Below are 22,356 nucleotides of genomic sequence, written 5' to 3'. Positions count from 1 at the left end.
TATTAAATTTAACTTACATGAATCTGGAGATAAACAATTTAAGAAATAATCAGACTGCAGCAGACTTCGAGCAAGTTCTAGGAGAATTGATGAAAAGCTACCAAAAGCAGGTAAACATTTCAAAGTTCACTTTCATCCAAGTGTAACATACAACCTGGGAATCATATTTTACTTTTCCAAAAGTCTGATATATCCAAAACTGCAATCTATTCTACCTAGACATATATTCCAGCTGCCAGATGTAATGACTCTGCATGACGGACACTTCTGCCAAGTAATTTTTATGCCAGGTAAAGCTTTAGGAAATTTCTATTTCAAATGCTCAAGTTACTGTTACAATGATAGGTTTAACTGAAAAGATTATTGATGCATTTTAAGATCACATCACGTATGTTCTTGTAGCCCTCGTAACTATAAGAATTTTATTACAGGTTAATATCCTGTATGTACCCACACACAACTCTACTATTCTTCTGGGTTTTTTTTCTAACTGCAGTACTTTCTTTCCCATTAATGCATTGGTAGGTATAAATACCAAAAATTTATACAGATGATCGATTTGAAGAAATATCCTCAGATTCCTTATATTAGCTGAAAAATGCAAACCCATTCCTTTCTTGCAATGCCACTGTTCAGGCTTTCTGCAGAGTCCAGCAGAGGTTCCAGACATGGGTTTCTACTCAATTCCTGTTTTGAAAGTGAGAGCTAGAGAATCAGGCTTAAAGCCTTCATATCTGTTTCTGTGATCTATACACCATTTAAAAAGACATAACCCAACCCCATGGGAGATAGCTTTTCAACTCTATTAACAGAATTTGAGAGTCCTCAGTAGAAATTGAAAGAAAAAAAGAGATCCTGGGTTAGACAGCCACACTAGACTTAAATTATTCAACCCATGACAGGTAGGTGCATTTCATATTTTTCTAAAGGTTTCTTTCATTTTCCATTACAAAACAAACAGATACGCAGATGTATTTTAGACCTTGGAATGATATAATTTACTCTTGCTTGATAAATATTTATAGTTAAAATAAATTTGGTTAATTTTGCGTAAGTTCTTCTGTGTGTCCCAACTGAGGCCCTCAGAGGCTGCAATCCTTTCTTCTCCAGGTTCCACAAAGAAACAGAAAGAAATAGCACAGGTTTTTTTGTACGCATGAGTATTTCTCCAGCTTTTCCGTAGTCTTTATAGAATACAGGTCTCTACAGAACATAGATAACTATTTAGTACTAAACTCTTCTGACTTAATTGAAAAGTCTGTTAGCCCCTTCAGTAGCCACATGCAGACACCCGAATACTTCTAAAGCTCTCCAACTCTGCACAGTCTGAACAGTAGTATGTGTGTAAAGACTTACACTTATCTTTTGAAATCAAAATGGCCGGCGTAATTCACCTCAAGAAACAGAGCAATTTGAAAAGCTGGAGAAAGTGATAATTTCCTAGATAAGAAAACTTTCATTCACTCTGTAATCCTGCAGCTGAGTAGCAAGTAGAGATCTCCTGTGATGCAGAGATATCACCAAAAACTGCATTTAAAATCTCTTGCTTCCAGCTGGGATGCTTGTTTCTCAAAAATGTACAAACCCTCTTATATAAGTAAAATGAGTCTTGCAATGAATCCTACACTGCTTCCCAGGTGGCTCCATATCACCAGTAATGGTCAAAATCTGAGGAGGCTGCAGGTAAGGAAGACTTCAAGCTATTTTTATTGTGCTACGGTCAATAAACACCTACATTTTTGTTTACTTTGCTTCTGCATCTTCTAGAAAGCATTAAAAAAGCCACCATGAACTTTTTGCATTTGCCCTTTGGACAGTTTATCAAAATCTCTAGCATTAACACCATTGCATTCTAACATGCATGATATTAAGCACATTCAGAAAGGCACTAACAAATCTTTAAATGTTACTTTCACATTTTTCACTTTGTACCATCCCTCACTATTTTCCTACACATCAGTGGCACAGTTCAGCTTGTCAATCTATGAGAAAGAAATCTTCTCTAAAAAAAACATGACGGCAGTCTGTCTCATTTGCTACTTTGCTTCTGTTGCTTTTTGACAGACCTTTCTTAGATTTCCTATATTTCAGCTACTTTTACTAAGATTGAACACCCCTTTGAATTGTGAAGAATCTGAGTTGAACTCTGAAATAAATTCCACTTAAGTGTAGCACCCACCAAGATCTTATGCAGCAAGAAAACTTTGCAAAACACACAAATACTACAGTAAGCTGATAACGTATGTTGATTCCATTTTGTTTCTATTATTTTCAGCCTTAACTTTGAATAAAATCACAACAGACACACTGTTGTGTCCATGGATTTTTTACATGTAATATTTTCCAACTTGCTATTGTGCAACTGATCTCACTGAAGTTATCTGAAAGAGTTGCTGAGCCCGGTGCTTCCAAGCATGAGTAACCATACTGATTTTCAGAGGTAATTTAGAATCTAGAATTTTTATCCTTTCACAATGCCAGCTAAAGCTAAGTACTTCTGTTCTAGATTCCTGTATACTCCTGTCATAAAAACTGGCCAGATAAAAACAAGCAATGTCAGAATTAACCAATGACCAGCCAGAAATAACCAACAGGAACAAATTGGGCAAGGAGAGAAAAGTGGATATGTTGTGGTCACCCCTTAAAGAAAAGCTCAACCAGTTCTCTAGAATTTATTTGTGCAGGAGGATACTATGGTTTAGCAATACAAGAAGCATTCACATGAATAAAAACTACTCAAAGTTCTGCTTTTCATTATCAAATCAAATGTGAAATCACTTACCCACAGACAGTTCTGAACTTACTTTTTATGCTGTAAAATAAATTACTTCTTCAGTTTCAGATAAGAAAACAGCATCTGCTGATTCATAGCAGCTTCTAACTTTCCCATAAAGTTAGATTGCACATGAAATGAATGTCTGAAGAGCAGAAAATCACCCAAGGAGAGAGGAGAAATGTATGTGAACTGGCAAATCTATTACATGTATCAACCTAGTTTAGGGACTTGACACAAAAGTCAGAGTTAGAAATTCCTGAGATATGATCTTGGCACGGTCAAATACATTTAACAGGTACATTTCATTTAAAAAAAGCAATTTGAGCTTTAGAACTAGTTCTGCTCAAATTCCAAGGAGTCTTAGGATTACAGCACTTGCTAAAAAGCAAGTATCTTAACACATTGCCTTTCTTGCTAAGTTTATTGAAAGGAGGAGGAATAGACACTAGCCATACCCAGCCCCATTTGTTACATCCACAACTGCCTTTTATATGTGGAAACCAATTCTTAAAGAATTTTGATGCTACATAACACATCGCAACCTCTCAAAGTATTTTTGATGGCATCTTGTCTGCGAAGAATCAGAACCTACCTCAAGCAAGCCTTACTGACCTAAAGGCTCAGCTGGCAGAAGGTTTAAGTAGCACTTTACATGAACTAAGACTGCTTATCCTCCCTTCTGACACAAAAAAACCCTTCACAATAAATTTTAATAATATAGTTTCAGGCATGAATTGATGAGGGTCAAGAGATCTATGCAGAGAGATAAAAACAAAACACTGTTACAGAAATTCTTCATGGTGTACTGCAATATAAACAACAAAATGTTGATTTCTTCCAAGGCACTCCAAAAAAGAAGTTGACAAATATTGAAAAAGAAGTATGTTTTATGCTTAAAAAATTGTGAATTGAGTGTGACTCATAGGACCAAGCAATAACTGTGCATGGGCCATGCTGACCTTCTTTTAAAAGGTTAATCTTCTAAATAATGAAAGTCAATGAAAAAAAATGTTCCAACTACAGAATTTCTGTGAACTATCAATATAATGCTCTTACCTGGTATTGAAAGATAAAATTTGCCTGTTAAGAAGGAAGTTGTTGTTACTAGCAAAGACTGCAAAGACAAGTCTTGCTTCCTGGAATACAGAAAAATGCTTTTCTGAATAATTATATATTTTTTTCAAGATAAAGTAGAACAGTACATCTTTTAATGCCATAGGTGAACTAAGACAGCAAAGAAAATTACTTTCAGACATCTTAAGTTAGTGTTTTCAGAGGTTTGTTTGCACTCAGCTACTACTATTCTAAATCAAGGTCACTGTGTTTGTCTAACACAACCAAGTTAGGCAAAGTACTACTTGCTTCTGTGCTGCACAGGTATCTCTAGACTCTCTCCCCTGTCATCAGAGGAAGCAATTGCTACCTCGTGATGTGTGGAACTCAACGAACCAAGCACAGAGAAGAGTATGATTTTGATCCATCAGTGCCAAATTAAGATAGAATGAGAAGTATATAAAAGTACATAAAAAAAGAAAATATTGGAGAGGCAAGAAAACCAAGTGGAAGTTGTGTTCTTCCTTTATCTACACCTATTGACTCCCTTTTCCTTTCTTCTATCAGAGAATTAGGATTAGCAGAGTTCAGGAAGAAACTCAAATTTCATATGTTTCAAGTAGAACTACCAAGCCTTTTAACAAGTGTCCTGACAAGTCCGTCTCCTTGCATCAGCTCACGCTTCAGATTGCACCCATTAGAGAGCACGTTAGCTGTTATAATCTAGGTGGGGGTTTTTTGTTGTTTTTTTTTTTAAAACTCCTTCTGGTAGTCTGAATGGATTTCATCTTCTCCAAACATTCCTCTTCTCTGTTCAGGAAACAAAGTTTTGGCACCCCTTTTCACTGAAACGGCAATCTCAGAAAGGCACAAGTCTTCTCTTAGTGCAGCTGGCTTCTTCTGCGTTTGACCAATTAAAAACTGTTTGCTTTCTGCTTCTGGCGCATAGCATTACAGCAAAGCTGGTCCAACATCTGACTGCACCTGGAAGGGGGGATCATGCTCCCTTCCTCTGCCCTTTGCAAGGGCTGGCTATCACTAGGCTTGCCACTGAGCTACAACTTGGTACTAAAGAGACATAACATAACATTTTTGAAAAAGAAAGCAGCTTCTTGCTGGCTTTCTTTCCTGCACCAGGTCACCAAGGGATGGGATGAACATAAATTGTTTACCTGTAACATGAAACTGCAATTTCTGAGTACAGCCCTCTGCTACTTTGTGATGACCGAGCCCAGTACATCATAATCCTCTTGCCATAAAACACAGTGTCAGAAGCAAAACCTCTGTAGGCTTTTACTTATTTAGCTGTGTTTTGTGGCCTGGCACTCTGGGAGATTCGTTGTGATTTCAAACTTTTTTCCAGATATCACAGGGCACGGCCATGACCTGCAGCCACATATTCTGCTTCCAGCAATAGCAGAGGAGCTATGGCCACCTGGCACAGTCATTTGGGCAACCAGAGGGGCAGGATGCAAAAATGCTGCTAAGATCTACAAGTTTCTGGAGAAAATATGCCCATAAAGGAAACAAAATAATGAATACCAGCTGTGAAAGAAAATTAAGTCACTGATTTGGGATTGCTTAAATATATCCCTGCTCAGGAAAGCCTTTAAGCAGGTGCTTAATTTCCACATGAAGTTAAGTCCCATGTGTTAGTGCTTTATACTCTTACATAAAGATCCCAACCCCCAAACCCTCTTGTGTATCAACAGCACATGAGAGGCTCTGCAATGCTCCTGTGTCTATTCCAGGCTCAGAGTAAATGTTTTCTGATAACCATCAACACTACCTGTTGCATCTCCCCCCCACCAGTGCTCCACTTAACCACTGCACCCTTCAGAATGGCTTGGCTCACCTCAATACTCTTTCAGACTACACAACAAAGAATTGTAAAAGATTGGATTTTAAGGAGAAAAAAGTTTTAGAAGGGCCAGTAATCACAGAAGCTAAAGGCAGACCACCAGTCAAACAGAATGAACATTACAATCTCACAGCAGACATCCTTTCAAAAAGATAACATGAAAGGTTATGGTTTTCTGATATGATTAGTGTTTTAATAAAAAACTGCCTAGTTTCAAAATCTGTCCTTGTAACTGCTCTCTTTTGCTCAGATAATTTTTCATAAATTGGTATTTAGTCAAAATTACTTGGTAGTGTACAATATAAAGGGTCTAAGTAAGAGGGAACCAAGCTAAAATATAATTAATTTCCACATCTAAGAGAATGACCTTCATAATTCACTTCAGGCTTCACCTCCAGAGTGTCATGGCTCATTTCCTCATTATCAGAATTAGATTTTAAAACACTAGTGTCCTCCATAAAGTACACTTTGACTCTGATCATATACATAGAGAGGAATATGTTTAAAATTATTTGAACCACATAAATATGCAATTTCCTCAAATACAGATCAGTGTACTTACTAAGAATGCAGCCTGTGCCCAAAGAGCTAACAGGTTACAACACCACAAAAAAAGCTTGTAAATTAAACAAAAGATATTTGAGAAGGGAAAGAAGAGCAAGGAAGACTCAAAGGGGAGAATTAAATTAATTAAGCAATTAATTAATTAACATGAATTAATTAAATTGACTTTTAGACAAACACAGATATAGATGCATACAGCAAATACAGCTCTGTACGCAGTCAGATATGTATTTGTACCTAAACTGTCAGGTGAAACAAAGACTTAGTGACTTTTGCTAAATTCAGAGAATTTTATCAGGAAAAGCAAAAGCAAAATCCCTAATTAACATTATTTTACAAGAGGACTTGGGAGGACTCCATATAGCAGAAAACAATCAAATGCAGCGGTTTATTGCTCGGTAGTTGCCACACCTGACGCAAGCTGGCAGGCTGAGAGGCCTAGCTGGGAATATACATTCCTGGTTGGACAGTGATGATTGACTGCTGTAGTGATTCCAGTGGACATTGCTTCACAAAAAGATGGGGAGGAAATCTGGATAGGGTGCCCATTACTTAAGGAGATTACTTTGGGGGACTGATAGCCTAGGGTGCTAGCTAAATAATTGGCATCTAGGAAGATGAAGCATCTCTCATTTGCTTTGTCTCTATACTTCTGTTTGTTAAAATACCCCAAAAGCCTTCAGGCACAGTGGCTTTAAACATTTAAATGTACTACTGATATTATTTAATCACATCACAATTGGTATAGCTCTCTTAAAAGTAAACCACTGGCAGTGTGTCAGAGTACATTAACACGGCAGACTGAAGCACCGTGTTTAATGTATGAAAACATACATCGGGCACTTGTGAACTGCAAGTGAAAACGTGCATATTGCAAAATCAGAACTGATCCAATCTGGATTTAAAGTGTAAGTACTGCAGAATATCAGCCTATCTAGCTGCTCCTATAGTAATGTGATAAAATTCACTCTGCACTCCACCACCAAAGGGCATCACACTCGTCCAGTTATTTATTTATTTATTTGATTTTCCTTTTTAAAAGAGGCAAAGAGGTTAATAACCTGACTCACAGTCACATGCTTTTTAAGCAAAAACCTGGGAAGGAAATTCTTTCAAGCCTATTAAAATTTCTGTCTGACATTTGAAAGTGGAAGCTCTGATAGAAATGTTAAAATCTGCCATAAAAATTAATGTTTAGCCAAACTTTGGCAACTGGCAATGGCAAATGGCATCAGTGTTAGGAAAATGACTCTCGCTGTTTTAAAGTCATGAGAAAGCAGAAGGAAAAAAAGACTGCAGAAAGGCAGTGGGGTATGTAATGCAAACTCTGAAACACTAGTCCTTAGTTTGATGTGTAGTCCTACGCAAATACCTCCAGCCATATTGTTGCATCTGAATGCTGTGATGCGGCCAAGCGTAACAGTGGGATGCTATTGGGTTTCCCGGTCACCTGAAGAAAAGTGGTTTCCATACAAACACTAACATTCTCTCCTTGAACCACAACAAAGTCATGCACCAGTCACAAAGTATATGTTCACTGGGTTGTAGGTACTCTGTGAGACAACATGGATAACAGTAACTAAAAAGATGGCAGGATCTTGCCCTAGCCTGCACTGTAGAAAGCCTCTTTTTTTCTCCCTTTGGCTCAGTGATTTGGAAAGCATATGTCAGAAAAGGCTCTTCAACTGCACTACTATCTGTAGTTTAAAGTTTTTAGGTTTGCCATCTGCAAACACTAAGGACTGCTGAGCTTTGCACCTCTTTTCCTCAAACCATGTTTCTCACATTGCTTAAACTACCCTGGAGAAATCCATTCTTGATGGACTGAATTTTTTTTTTTTTAATTTATTTGGATTTGGGGAGAATTTTTGGAGCTGAAGATAACGGATTTTTTTTATCTTCAAGTACCTGGAAGTCCACTGCAGCTTACAGCTGCCAGAGTTTGCTTTCACACTGGAAACAAAGATAATGGAAGTTGTCTTGCAACTGGAGAAAACATTAGTACAGAAAGAATTAGGAACTAGGAAACATTGGAGCTCAAAACTCAAAGACTGGAGAGTGGTGGAAGTCTTGTAATTACTGTAACTGCTGTAACAGCATGAGGCCTTACTCAAAATAAATCTGATCCCCTTTTACAGTTTGCAGTATGCTCTGGGTAGATTATTTCCAGCAAAGGAAGGTCACAATAGCTTTGAAATCATTGCTGAAAATGTGTTAAATATGCATCCTGCTTCTCGTAAACTAAGCCTCTATTACACATCCCTTTTCTATATCAGTCAATGCTCACTCTTCCCTTCTCCCTGATCTTCTCCCATGCAACCACTGTCTTCCCAACTGTCATGATGTTATCACCAGTGTTTTAAAATCTTTTTTCTTAAGCTGCCAACACTTAGATCTCCAATTTGCATAAATGTGCCACGGGATTCCGATTGATTTTGTGGGGCTAGCAGGACTAAAATGAGAACAAAGCCTGTGTAGGTGTACCAGGCTTCTCACCCAGCACGTTGAGAACAGGGCAGGCAGAGTGCCACCACTACTGGTACATTATGTGGGTGCACAGAAGATAGGTAATTCAAAAGATTTTTTACCATATTTTCTGAAATATTGATGATACAAGCAATTTGCAATTGCAAACATTTCCAACAGTTTCTGATTTTACAATGGGATTTTATATCACTATTGAAATGCTTCTCCTCCTCTTCTCTCTTAACTTTTTATAGTTCAAATCCTAGTTGAAAATGATTTTTTTCTTCCTCAGTATCAGTAATATCATTTCATGTCAAAATCCATTTTATTGGAAAATAAGAAACCAAACCTGGAATGAAATGGAAGGGCAGTGAAGAAGTGCAACCCTGTAAATGTTTAATCTCAAACTGAACATGTATTGGTTAATAAACAGCACAAGGAAGGCTGAGAAATCTAAAGAAATAAGTGATACAAAGTGAAAGGAAGTTCAGCAGTCCATGAAATCTGTGGATTTAAACAGGTTTCTACTACAGCAATAAGAGAAATGGGAAAAGACAACCTTATTACATTCATCTAGTCCCAAAGGCCAAAGCAGATGTATCCATCAGGCCATAATTTCTGACCATAAAACTTTGCTTGAATAAAATCCTGCATGTGACCTTCATACGTATTGCTGCCCTACAAACCTCTCTCACTCTACAGCTGAATCCCATTTAGTTATGACTCACTGCCTTATTTACTTCACTGATCACAATAAGCTTTCAAAAGCCATTACGAAGGCTTGAGTTGGTGTCTGTAAGCATACTCTGGTGACTAACCTGAATGACAAAAAGGTTGGTTTAAAAAAAAAATAAAAATAAACCCCACATATATATGATTGCAATAGGAAAACTTGTCAAACAAAGCTGATTTCAAACAGCATCAGTCAAATCTATTTGTCATGCATTACAGGTAGCCTATAGAAGAAAACATTGGATCACTATAGAGATATTATTTAAGATAGCTAAAATGTGATGTTGTCGAAAAAGGAGGTAGGAGAAGGGAGCAGGATAAAAAAAAATATCGGCACCAAATAGAAAGAAAATGTTTGCCATGAGGTTTACAATATTGGCAATTGATCTCTGAGGACCCTACACACCTTTGGACGTGGGTCCTGCTGAGTTCTGACAACCCTCCAGATGCTGTGGATGCCTCAAGCACTGCAAACACCTGCAGAGTTTGCTCCATAGCTCTTGGCATGCAACTGGAAATGGCAGCATGGGGGGTGTAGAAACTGTGCTGCCCAAGGAGGCAGATCAGCACAAGCCAAGGTATTACTTCTGGTTCCAGTTACCAAAGTTCCCCCTTCACTTGCCTTGCAACAAGAATTATGGCAGACAGTAACACCTGCATCAATGGAAAACACCTTCCCTCAAATATAAATAAATCAGTATTGCAAGAATACAACTTTGTGGAAAATGTGTAGACGACAAGGAGGGTTTAGGGAATCATTAGCAGTAGATTGAAACAGATATTTAGTAGTCTGTCTACTAAGGTAACGCAGCAGAGAATCCCACAAAAATGCACAGACTATTGCATATTTTGCATTAGCCATTCATCAACCATATGATCGTATTACTTATGAGAAATTTAGGATTGGAGGAAATAGCAGGCTTTGAACCATAAATTTAGGCTTTAATTATTAGTGTATTGAAGTAAACACAAGAATAATAAAAGGGAAAGATAAGAGAACATGATTTTCTGACAAACAAGAAAGAAGTTATATATTTATTTCGACCAAATTTCCCAGTGAGAGAAAAAAACCCCAGTCCATCAAAAAGACATACAGACGCATGACTCTCTTAAAAAATAATTACAGTTTAAGTATATCGTAGAACTCAAAACCTTTTGAAGGCCTATCCCACCCCTCTTTAAATATCTCTGTAAATTTAAGTGTGATAGGAAAGGAAATAAAGTTTATGCTATTATATAGTATTATTGCCACTAGTATGCATCTGGCATCATAATTCCTTGTTTTGTAGTGTTAAAATAACGACTTGCTACCATGCAAGAACTGACTATCCCTACTTCCTTCATTGTCTGTACAAAAAACCCCTTAAATTCCTGTTTTCCCTTTGCAGCACTCGATATGGACACAGCATAAAAAAGCCAACCACAATATTCCTCCTCTCTCAACCACACAAGCACACAAATATTTCGAGACATCACATAAAAGAGTATTATCAATATTGTGAAGTACTTTGTATCAGAGGAAGAAAGGAAGAGAGGAAGGAACATGCCATTCTGGGCATTTCCACAGGTGTGTGTCACTGACACATCTCAGCAACTGGGCTGCACCTTCTGCGAGGGCCTGGTATGCACCATCCACATGCCTCAGCCATCCTTTCAGCCACTCTCCTCCTCTGCAAACTCTCCCCTGCGCCCATCAGGCTGGAGCTACGCACACCAGGCCATGCACCTCGCTGGTTCTCATCCCAACCTACCTACTGGGCTTGCCCTGGACTTGCCTCTCCCCTCGCAGGGCAACTACAACCTCATCCCATCCTGATGGGTGCCCATGCCACCCCACGATGTTGACAAGCAAATGTGAGTCGCACAGGAAACCACACGCATCACGCTTGCTGCTGGCTCTCTCCAACAGAGCATATATTGAAGGGGAGAAAAATTTCCCTAACTTAAAGAAACTCAATTTCACCTCCTATTTCCATGCACTAGAACATACCTATAAATTGTCCCTGAGGGCACTTCCAGTGATATTATTGGGTACGTCATTCACAGCTCTTCTAGGATAAAACCACTCAGCTTTGCAATACAGTCTTATCACTCCAATCAGAACCCTTAATGAGATGCCCTAAGGTACAAATGGAAGACATTTCAGGACACCATAATAATTTATAAAAACAGTTTCAGAGGGAAGAGCAGTAAGTACCACAGAGCAGCCGATCCGCTCAAATTCATTATCTTTACATCCCCAAATCAATATTAAGTATCTGAGTGTTCCTGTTTACATTGTTTGGGAGTTACTTGCTAATTTTGCTAATAAAATGAATTAAAAGGTAGAAATAATACATGCTGTCCACTAGTGCATCATTATGAAAAATAAATTTGTAAATATCTCCTCTGTATCTCATGTCCTGTTTTATCAGATCTTTGTCATGACTTCTTGTTTTTTGAAATTCAAAATGCTAGGCAAGTTTAAAAACCTTCTCTATTCACTAAAAGGGGCATATTTTAGATAAATTTAGACCAATTTTGTTATTATTATGGTTCTAATGCTTTAAATTAACATTTTACCAAACATTAAAAGCTCTTTTTTTAAAGGCTATTCTGTAGTTTAGACAAGATGAAAAAAGTCAAAACCATAAAAAAACCCAGATATTGTGAACTAAAACAGAGCAAACATCAAGCAGTTTATATATAAAAAATTATAAATAAATAGTAGAATATAATAATAAATAAATAATATCGTTTTTGCACGTTAGGCTCTACCTGATGGGAGAGGCCATGATACCTCAGACTCATATTAGTGTTGTTATGCTTCCGAGAAAAGGGTCGTGCTGGCTTGGAAATGGCAAGTTTGGGCATACTGAATGCCGTACACATTTAAAAACCATGAGATTTAGCCAGTAGTATTTCTTTTACAAATGGAATACAGAAATGGCCTGAGTGTTTAAATTCTCTTTTTCTTGTGTTTAGTATAGTGCACTTTGGCTAAGTGTTTTTCCAAGGGATAAACCATGAAACATGTGGCAACAATTACAGAGGTCCCCTTCCCTGCTACTAACACTTGTAAGAAATCCAATTAAGAACAGGGGCAAGTGATATAAAGATGTAGAGGAAAGGAGAAAGTGAGGAAACTGGTGCAAAGTAATTGAAACATTACAGTGCAGCTTATGCCTATATTCAGTTAAAATACATTAAAAGAAAACACATTAACTGTGGCAAAATAGTTCAATAAGCAAAATTTCAGATATATGCATACAAAAGATGCAACCTTTGTTCTTCACTCAAATTATGTCAAACAAAACACAGGGCACTTAAAAGATAGTGAATATGAGGCTTTGATAGCCATGTAGCTGTATTTGACCATGCATTTACAAGAAACTGGTTTTACTGGTAAATACTTTCTTGAACTCATCAATATCACAACAGAACTTTCACCCCCAATACATGGTAATAAAATTTATGTCAAATCTAGTCCGTCACATTTCAAATATTGACTATACCAAGATATTTTAAAAAATTACAAATGTAACTTTTGCAAAATATAAGTAATTGAATATTGAAATATTGGGTCATTAACGTCTTTGGAATGTTCTACTTTACTAGACACTCCTACTTGAAGTTAGAAATAAATAAGTTGCTTAAAACATCTTTCTGTGAAATAATTTGCTAAGTTTCAGTGTTAATCAATGTTAACCACAGAGCATCAGCTAACATTATCCATCCTGGATGAACTGGAAAAAAGCTTAAATACTGACAGTGCAGAAAGTATCTAAAAAAAGATTGACCTCACTTACCCATTTTCCCCTGCTGGATTCTAAAAGTATCCAATAGCTTCAGTTTTTATGTTGGCCTTTTCAGATTCAAATAGATTGAATTGATTCTGATTGGAATACTTTCAAAATCACTTCTTTTTCTGCCTCAGCGTTATCAGGCTCAGACCGTAATGCTTCTCATTACACAGGTCTATTCACTTGTAAAACTTAACAAAACAAAAAAATTCCTAAATTCTCAAAAATTAAGAATGTCAATGATAAAAAATTGTCATATAAGCATTAAAGACTTTTCATTAACATTGCCTTTTCAATGGTCCATTGAAGCAAAACAGGTATTGACCTTGACTTCACAAGTATCAGAGCAATTGTTTGCAAGTTCGCTGCTTAAATCTCAAGTTCTACCTCAAGTATCAATACGGAGCCAATAAGGATATAGAAAGTCATCAAAATTTTGTTTTCTTGTTAAGAAAAGTTTAATAATATACCTACAATAAACATTATCTGTGACAGAAGTTAGTGTGCCAGAACAGCAAAGAAATAACGTACGCTTAGGAAACAAGTTTGAATCCATATTTCTAAAGACTTCATATAGCTGTCTTTCCAGACAACTGCTCAGTCAACCAGCGATTTACTAATCCAGCTCAGAGGGATTTCAATACTGTCTCCTGTTATCATCCTACTGCTATCACAGGAGCCCAAAGCAACACCCTGATCTGTTGTCGAATAATTGGGGAATGACAAAGGATGGACTAAGTACAAAATCATATTGGATACAGGTGGCTTTCTGAGTCATCAGGTTATCTCTAATTCCTCCTATAAAATTGGTAACTTCTTCAGGTGTATGTTCTGAAAAGGTTATCCACACAACCACCTATGGTTTCCAACTAAGTGCTGTTAGCTGCACAAAATTAAAATGAAAAGTAGCATTAAGAAGTCATAAAGTAAGGACTATTGGTTTGACAATAACTTCAAAACAGCCTGCAAAAGAGGGAAGATGTAGGCAAACTGCGTCTGACTTCTCTACCATTTTTCAAGAGCCTTTACTTACAGAATGGATAAAAGCTAAGTTTATAGCTTGAAGTCACTAGACCAACACAAACCATAGTAGCTAAATCCAAATTTAAATGCAATAACTTAATATTCTATATAAAGAGAAGCCAACAAAAATTACAAATTTCTCATAAAGCTAGGAAGCTGTCAGGGTAGCATTTTGCATATGTCTGCAGAAACAAGTGCAGGAAATCTGTTTAGATGTCCTACCTTCTTGAACCGCCTGAAACGGATTGTTGCCATCCACAAATGTCACTGAACATGTGATTTTCTCCGTTTGTAAGATTTCATCATTCTGGTTGAGATCAGCAACTGCCATTCGAAAAACTTCCTCATCTTTTTTGGCAGATTCATCAAAAATTGCCCCTGGGGGGGAAAAAAAAAAAAAAAAAAAAAAACAAAAATCATATTGCACCTTTCACCTGCAGTATCCCAAAGCATTATCATAAGCACTTAAGACATTTTAAGCTATAACATCATCCCTTTGCTCACTCCTGAAGAGCGGTTCTCTCAACATAGAGCCCAGAAGCTACTTCACAATATACAGAATTTCTACATTTTGAAATAATTTAAGACATAAAGTGAAGCATTGATTCCAGCTAGAAATATTGGGGAAATCTAGTTAAGCACAAAACAAATTATCTGTATAGGAACATGGCCAAGAAGTGAGAACTAATCACCTTTCCAAACATGCCATTTAATATATTGAATGACTGCAACGGGCTAAGATATGCATTTAACATCATGTCTCGTGACAATTAAAAAATATAAAGTTCAAACGAGGTGAGAATAAGCCTAAAATGTTTGCAGCACTAGTAAAATGAGTTAGAATTGGCAATCATGATCAATAGACAGGTCAGCAGCCGATATAAACTATTTCAGATCTAAGTCCTATTGGATTTGTAAAACAACCACTCCAGCTAACTGTCTGACTCTTGAAGTCAGTAAATTAAGTTCAAGCGGTTAATTAAAATAATTTCTGCCTTTATAAATCTGACAAAGTGACTGTTCTGCCTTTTTCCCTAAAACATTCAAGCAGAGCATCGTAAACAGGAAACCATTAAACTCAGGAGGAGTTGGCAGAGTGAGGGTGTCCAACCCTTGCACAGCCAATTCTTCAGATGTGTTGAAAAAGAACTCCAAGGCTAAACTAAAGATTTTAGCTTTTTTTTTTTTCTGCCTTTAAACTATAGTGTCACTTTTAGCATCACTAATTTCTGTTTATTTTACATTTGCTTCTTGTATGAAGTATTTATGCAGAGGTGGCTCAAATGACACTGTTATAGTCCTATGAAGAATGCTATATTCTTGAAAACCCTCAAATTGGTGCTGTTAGATTTTCAAGCACCTTTAAACCTTTCATTGCCAGACAGTAGATTAAAGAGACAGAAGGGACACTTCAAGAACAGACTTTTGAAAACTGTATTTAATCATTATAAAATTTCTTCAGTTTTCAGGTTTATTTATTCTTGAGTGTTTGTTGCTAATAAAAAACACAACTAAGGCAGTGTATGTGGCGAAGGCAGCCAAAGATAATAGAAAATGCTGATCACTGATGATTTCAGGTAAATACCTGCAATCAGTGCTGAAAAGAACTGAAAAAAATTCATTTACAGGAAATGGCTACTTTAAGAGAAATAAACTTCATAGACAGTGTTTATTGTGTTTTTCTCACTGACCTCCAACACTTATCTCCCTGCCAGCAGCACTCATCCTACATGAGCGTCATCTCTTCCTACAGTCTGACCGCTTTGACTCCAGCATTTTCCCTCCTGAAGCTGCTGCCATCTGGAACAGCTGTTCTTTACCTCTCCACCTCATTCACCTGTCATCTCTGTGCAAATCTCAGCTGAAAACATTCATTTTCTCCCTTGCCCCCATTTCTTTTTCCCTTGTTTTATTTAGCTCCATAAAAAAAAGTCACACATGGCCAAGAATACACTTCGTACGCAAGATGCTGCAAACCATGCCTCCTCCACAAAGACAACTATTTGTGTGTCCAGGTAGCATTTAAGGGTACAAAAGACTTTGTCCAATGATATACCTTAAAGCATGTTTGTTTCTAACCGTACGGAACAGTTCAAACCAAAACCTCACATACTTTGTTTTGGGGATACACCTATACTGATGACTATGACATAGCCCAGCAAATATTGTTAAACCTCTGAAGGAACACTTTTACATGGTTACTAAGTAACAAGGTTAAAATCAGGGCGGGGGGAGGGGGGAAGTTGGAAAATAATTATAGTCATTAGTCAAATTCTATCCCTGTAGAGTAATTCTGTAACAAATGCTACACTGAAAAGAAGTGAGCAGGCACAGGTTTCATGCTCACACACAGGGCAGCTGTTGACTGTGTTGCAGAACAGCATGGCAAACCAAAGACCTTCCAGCCAACACTGCAGAGTACAGCTTCTTATTCTACAGCTGGGAAATATCATCTTAAGCCTGGCTTTGTACCCCAGAAAATCCAGGTTGTTTACTGAGTAGAGGATACAGAAAAGTCCAAGGCATCTAGTGCTTCCTTTGCATGTGCCATCGCAAAAATCCCCTTCAGCCCCATAGCCCTTCCACTGGGCAGCAGAGAACTGCTCCCAAGACAGTGCATTTGCCAGTCCAGCATCAAGTTTCTCAAGAGATGAACCTTCCTGAGAATCTTTCTTGTTTCTTTCACGCACAGACATTCCTAATAAACTCCTATGCTTCTTCTCCCATTTCTCAGCCTGGCTCAAATCCTACCTCTGACAGCATCTGGACATACAAGGAACTGGATTAGATGAAACTCCATGCAGCCTTCACAAACAACGCTCTTTCCCTCTGTAGTACAGTCACTCCAGTTTTGCTCTGACCACTGTTTATTTCATTTACGTCTCCGTGTATCAGACACAAATTTCAAAATTTCTCCTCTAACCAATACTACATCTGACATTTTAAACAAGCTTCCTCACAGAAATGAGACATTATCCATGCTCTAGTGTAGGAGCATCTCCATAGATAAAACAAATATATAGGTAAATTGCAAAACAAAGTTGTAACCATAGTTCCCACCTGAGCATTCGAGCAGGAATTAGATTGTATTTCTTCAGAAACTAAGGCCTCATTCATTAGATTATCTAACTTAGCCACACAAAAAGCATGTTAAGATATAATAAAGATGGCAATGTTCCTTTCAGGAGATAGCAGTGCACAGCAGCACATGCATTAGACTTTAAACAGTGATAAGAAAAATTTTATTTCATAACTGATTCTCAAGGTTTTATTTCAATTATTAAGTAAAATTGGAAAACTAAAAAACAAAACAAAACACAAAACCCCTGAATCATTTGGAATTGTTCCTATTCTCATATATACATTTTTAGGTCCCTGTGTTTTATTTCAACTACATTCCATGTGTCTATATATCTCTCTACATTACACAGGTTGGGGGGCTACTATTTTTGTTTGTTTCCTAAAAGAAAAGCCATTTCAATGAAAAGGTAAAAGGTATGGTTTCGATTGTGCTAACATTGCTGGAAAATTTTCCTTTTCCTGTGGTTTCAGGAATCATCCTCTAGTTGACAGGAGTGAATTTTTCTGATGTAAAACAGGTCTATTGAAATTTTTACAGCTAGCTCAAAATGCAGCCTTTAACTACTTTTGTATGAGGTATGACTTGCTTTCCTTGCTATGGCCTGAAATCACACCAAAGTTTTGATGCTTATTCTTTCAAGCATAGTCTTTTAACCAAGTCAAACAAACAAACAAACAACCCAAATGAACAAATAAAGGGTATCACGCTTTAAAATTACTTCTATAGCGAGAGCTACATACTCTCTCATTTCCTCATGTACAGCTGCAAAATGAAAGAACTGGAATGAGCACAAACTTATTTGGAGTACGTGTCCAAAATGAACCCTTATGGCTATAAGAAAAAATTGTGGCAGAAAGTAATGAACAGCTGAGGAGAAAAAGTAAATTATTCCTACAGATACTGTAAGACACTCGCTCTCTAGAAAATGATGCAACAAAACTATTTTACAAAGGGAAAAAGTCTTCAAAATTATACAAAAGTAGATGCTGTTTGTTTCTCTTCCACGACACCCCACTGCTCACCTCAGCTGAAACAGGCCTCACACTAAACATGTCATTTCTAACTATATTCAAGGAGTATTCCTATGATTGCATCAGGACCTGACATGCTGACATAGCAACTATTTTGCACCAGTTTCCCCCTCCTATTTTATTAGCATGTCATTACTTTCAGCTTTATTTCAGAATCTGGATGAGTACAGCACAAATGTAATTCTCTACTGGCTTTTTAAAAACCCTCAGCACATCAATAATGTCCTGTAGCTTAGCAGAGAATTCTTTGTGTTTAACTATCTCATTTGCACTCAACCATGTCACCAGAAATCTGTCAATTTAAATGAATATAGACCGAATCATACAAATGCTCAATAAGTTCACCAAGTACCAATGACATCATTAGAAGGGGTTTTCAAAGATCACTTGTCCTACTGACCCATACATATAAAAATACAGTCCAAATTAGATATTTTCAGCTATTTCTAGAGTAATTTGTGTAGTCTAGTGGAATCAGCCCAGAAAACATAAAATGGGAGAAAACACATCAAGACTGCAAGGATGAAGTGTGAAGAGATTTAAACCAATGTTCACCCTTCTATTGGATAAGAAAGGACAAAGTCCATTGCCTGCAGTGTTTTCAAGTATTATAATTTTAGTATTTATGAAAGTATGACATTTCTGGACCTCAGTGCCCCATATTAGACTCAGGAAATTAAGTACCTCATTTCAAAGAGGAGGGGGAGTACATGGATTAAATGACATTGTGAATTGAGGTCACAGTTCAATTTCAGCACATAAGTTTGATTTTCACTTAATAACTATGCACACACATACCTCACCAAAAGAAGCAATATACACTTTGCCCAATAATTTACTAGTTCACAAGTCCAGGAATGTTTGGAGAGAAAAGGGAGAAAATGGGGAAGCGTAAAACACAGTAACTTTTTGACCAACTATCTGATGTTCTCAGCAGCTGCTGATTCTATGAAAATTCTTTGTTCCACAGATACTGCCAGCCTGTTCCAATGTCTGAATCCAATTCCACTGTATTTTCTCAGCTGCTGCTATGACATTACTATTCTGGATAAGAAACTTAACGCTGCTGCTGGGAGAAGGATGGCCATGCTGTTAACACTCAGAACTGGAAGCTGGGGGGTTTGAGTCCTCATGGCAAACCTCATCTGAGATGTCCTTCAGGGCTATAAGTGCATTGCCACAGGTCTAGCTCCCCAACATCAAATAAGGTTAGGAGACATTAATTTCTGGAGACTTAAATCAATGGGACTGATATTTGAGATCCAGAGATACATTGTAGAATAAAATCCCATGTTATTTCTAGGCCATATGAGTGTCTGGTTGGGAAATTTTTTATAGAATCCATTCATTTTTAACTATAATGGCAAATGCTTGCTGTACCACGTACTATCATGTCTGTCTAAATGAATATATACATACTTCTTTAGAAGGCCAATTATATTATAATGGAATTATTGTCAACAAGAACAGGAGGGACTTGATGTGTTTGAGTCTGGCTGTGCTCATGTAGGAATTTAGAAGGTCACATACAGAGACCTTCCCTTGCGCATGCAGCTCCCCATTATCATGGTATTCAGCATGCACTAATACAGCTGGACCTTAAATTTCACTTGTGACGCATTTAGAGCTGCTGTTAAGTTTCCCTATTGACTGATAGGCAGTTAAGTACATGCAATCACTTCTTGATGTTGTCAATGAAGGGAAAACATCAGCATGCTTTGCCTTTCTCTTTTAACTTGACTAAGTTTTAGAAACCCGTTAGAAAGGGTTTAGAAATCCTTTAGAAAGAGCACAAGTAAGCTTGATTTTGTCACTGCAGCACAAAGAGAGTGAAAATCCTCTGCCTCCTCTGTATCAGGAAGGAGTTTCCAGCAGATGTGTCCTCAGCTACCTCACACGTCACACTGTGGATGCCAGGCGAGGTGCAGGGCTTGGCCATTGAACCTCCAGCCCTCGGAGACCACGGCTGGCTCACATGGGGCCAACGTGGGGCTCTAGCTCAGGGCAGAGCCAGTCTCTTGCGTCTGAAGTCATCAGCCTCGTGAATTTGCTTCCCAGAGGCTCTCTACTCTGCACCCTGGGGATCTTGGCACCAGAGTGCATCTAGGCCAAGCTGAAATTTTTGAAAACAGTACTTGTTTGTTCATTTTAATTTTTCAAGACTTTCACAGCTGCCATGATGATGGTGAAAGAGACAGAAGGATAGGCCAAGGGGCACCTGCGTCAGCTCCTTCGGCAGAGAAAGTAATGTGCCCCTGCCCACCAAACTGTAAAGGTAAATTTTCTCTTTCTACTTTATATCTCATATTTTTACATGAACGGCTCAAGAAATTGAACAATACGTCAGGACATATCTTTCACTATTTATCATCAGACATGTAAAAGAAAATTAAAACAATCAGCTTAACAGAATGGATTTGCCAACGCTAAATCTACACATACGTATGGAAGGTCCACTCGTGACTTTAAGTAGCACAGGTGAGACCAGAGAAACTTCACTGCAGTTTCTAGATTACCACTGATGCAAGACTGCTCAAGCAAAAGAAGCATCAGGCCTACTGTTATTTTTTTTTTTCAATCAACTTTTGTAAAAGTCTGCTTCTGATAGAGAAGGTTCACATTTTTCCAGGCCACACCATGAGCAATGCCAGTTTCCCTGAGATCACTGACAGTGGTTGACCATGCATTACATATGCCTGTATACCAGTTGCTGCTATCTCCGAAACACATTTTTTAATCAAACACCATTGCATCCATTTTTTTATGTAATGAAAAAACCAACAAAATCAGTAAATACACAGTCCACACCCAATCAGAATACATGAAAAAACCCCACCCCAAAACAGAAAAACCCCACATTATTTTCCAGGGAATCCACCGTCGCTGCAAATCTTGACATCTTGTTCTGCAACCTGGTGGACATATACAAACGAATTGTACGTTACTGGTATTTAAGGAATTGGAGAAGCTACCCTTTTAGTTGGACACAATAATTAAATCAAAGATTAAAGAGCTGGATTCTAGAATGAAAGATTTTTCCTCCGTGTTTCCCCATTCACACTCAAGTTCTGCAAATGCTTTGTATGCACGAGCCTAACTTTAGGCATATGAATAACGTCTCACAAGTCACACCTTAAAATGAGACTCTTTGCTGAGCTTAATACAGCGCTGCCAACTTTGTACGGCACTACTTACTCTAACCACTGCAGAAGGTACCTCTGCTCACTCTGGGAGCTACACCATAAAAATATATTTCTGTTCCTTTTTTAAGTGTTTAACCTCCTGTTCTCAGCGCAGCTATATGGCTGGAACATCATGTAAATGACACAACAATTCCTTCCCTTTGTTGCTTTTTGTTTTCTAACTTTAAATATTTGAAACAAAGAGGTGAATGAGGAATTTTACAGGTTTTTCAATCTGGCAAACTGCTAGAGGCAAAGTCTGTTTCAAGTACAATGAAAGTAAGAAAAGTGCAGTTATCATCAAAACACAGAAAAGTCTCTCCATTCTTCTGCTGAAGCACAGTTGTTTTTTAATGTCCCAATCTCACAGTGAAACAACCAATATAGCTCTGCTTGTTTCTGAAGTCTGTTATTTGTTTTAAATGATTTGACTACAGGAGGATATTCCACTGTATTATACCTTTCCTTTTTTTAAATCTTTTTTTTTTTTCCTTCTCTCTAGAGTATACTACTCAGTTTTGGAACTATTAAGGTGGCTTGACAGGTTGACAAAGAAAATAAAGACTCAGCTTCTTATAAGCTTTTCTGAACAGATTTACATACAGTGAGAGCCAATGCTTCAGGTACTGTACATCAAACCTATTCATTATAAAGCAATACAGAATATTTCTAGAAAAGCTGAAACACAAGCCTGAAGGCATGGAATCAATTGTCTTTGCGTTACCTTTACAAAATTTAATTTTAATACATTTAGAGGCAGTCTGGGTCAAATTTATTTGGCCACAAAAGATGCTGGAAATCTGT

General features: G+C 37.6%; 1 protein-coding gene across 1 annotated transcript in view; it reads right to left on the bottom strand.

Moving 5' to 3' along the window:
• GRID2 (glutamate ionotropic receptor delta type subunit 2) overlaps nt 1-22,356 on the bottom strand; it is a 737,675-nt gene that overhangs the window by 571,796 nt on the left and 143,523 nt on the right. The window contains exon 2 of the mRNA XM_075030714.1: nt 14,480-14,635. Within this exon, the coding sequence (XP_074886815.1) occupies nt 14,480-14,635 (156 nt within the window). The remainder of the gene's footprint in view (nt 1-14,479; nt 14,636-22,356) is intronic.

Source organism: Buteo buteo, chromosome 1, assembly GCF_964188355.1.
Source record: "Buteo buteo chromosome 1, bButBut1.hap1.1, whole genome shotgun sequence".
NCBI lineage: Eukaryota > Metazoa > Chordata > Aves > Accipitriformes > Accipitridae > Buteo > Buteo buteo.
This window is presented reverse-complemented; position numbering and strand designations above follow the sequence as displayed.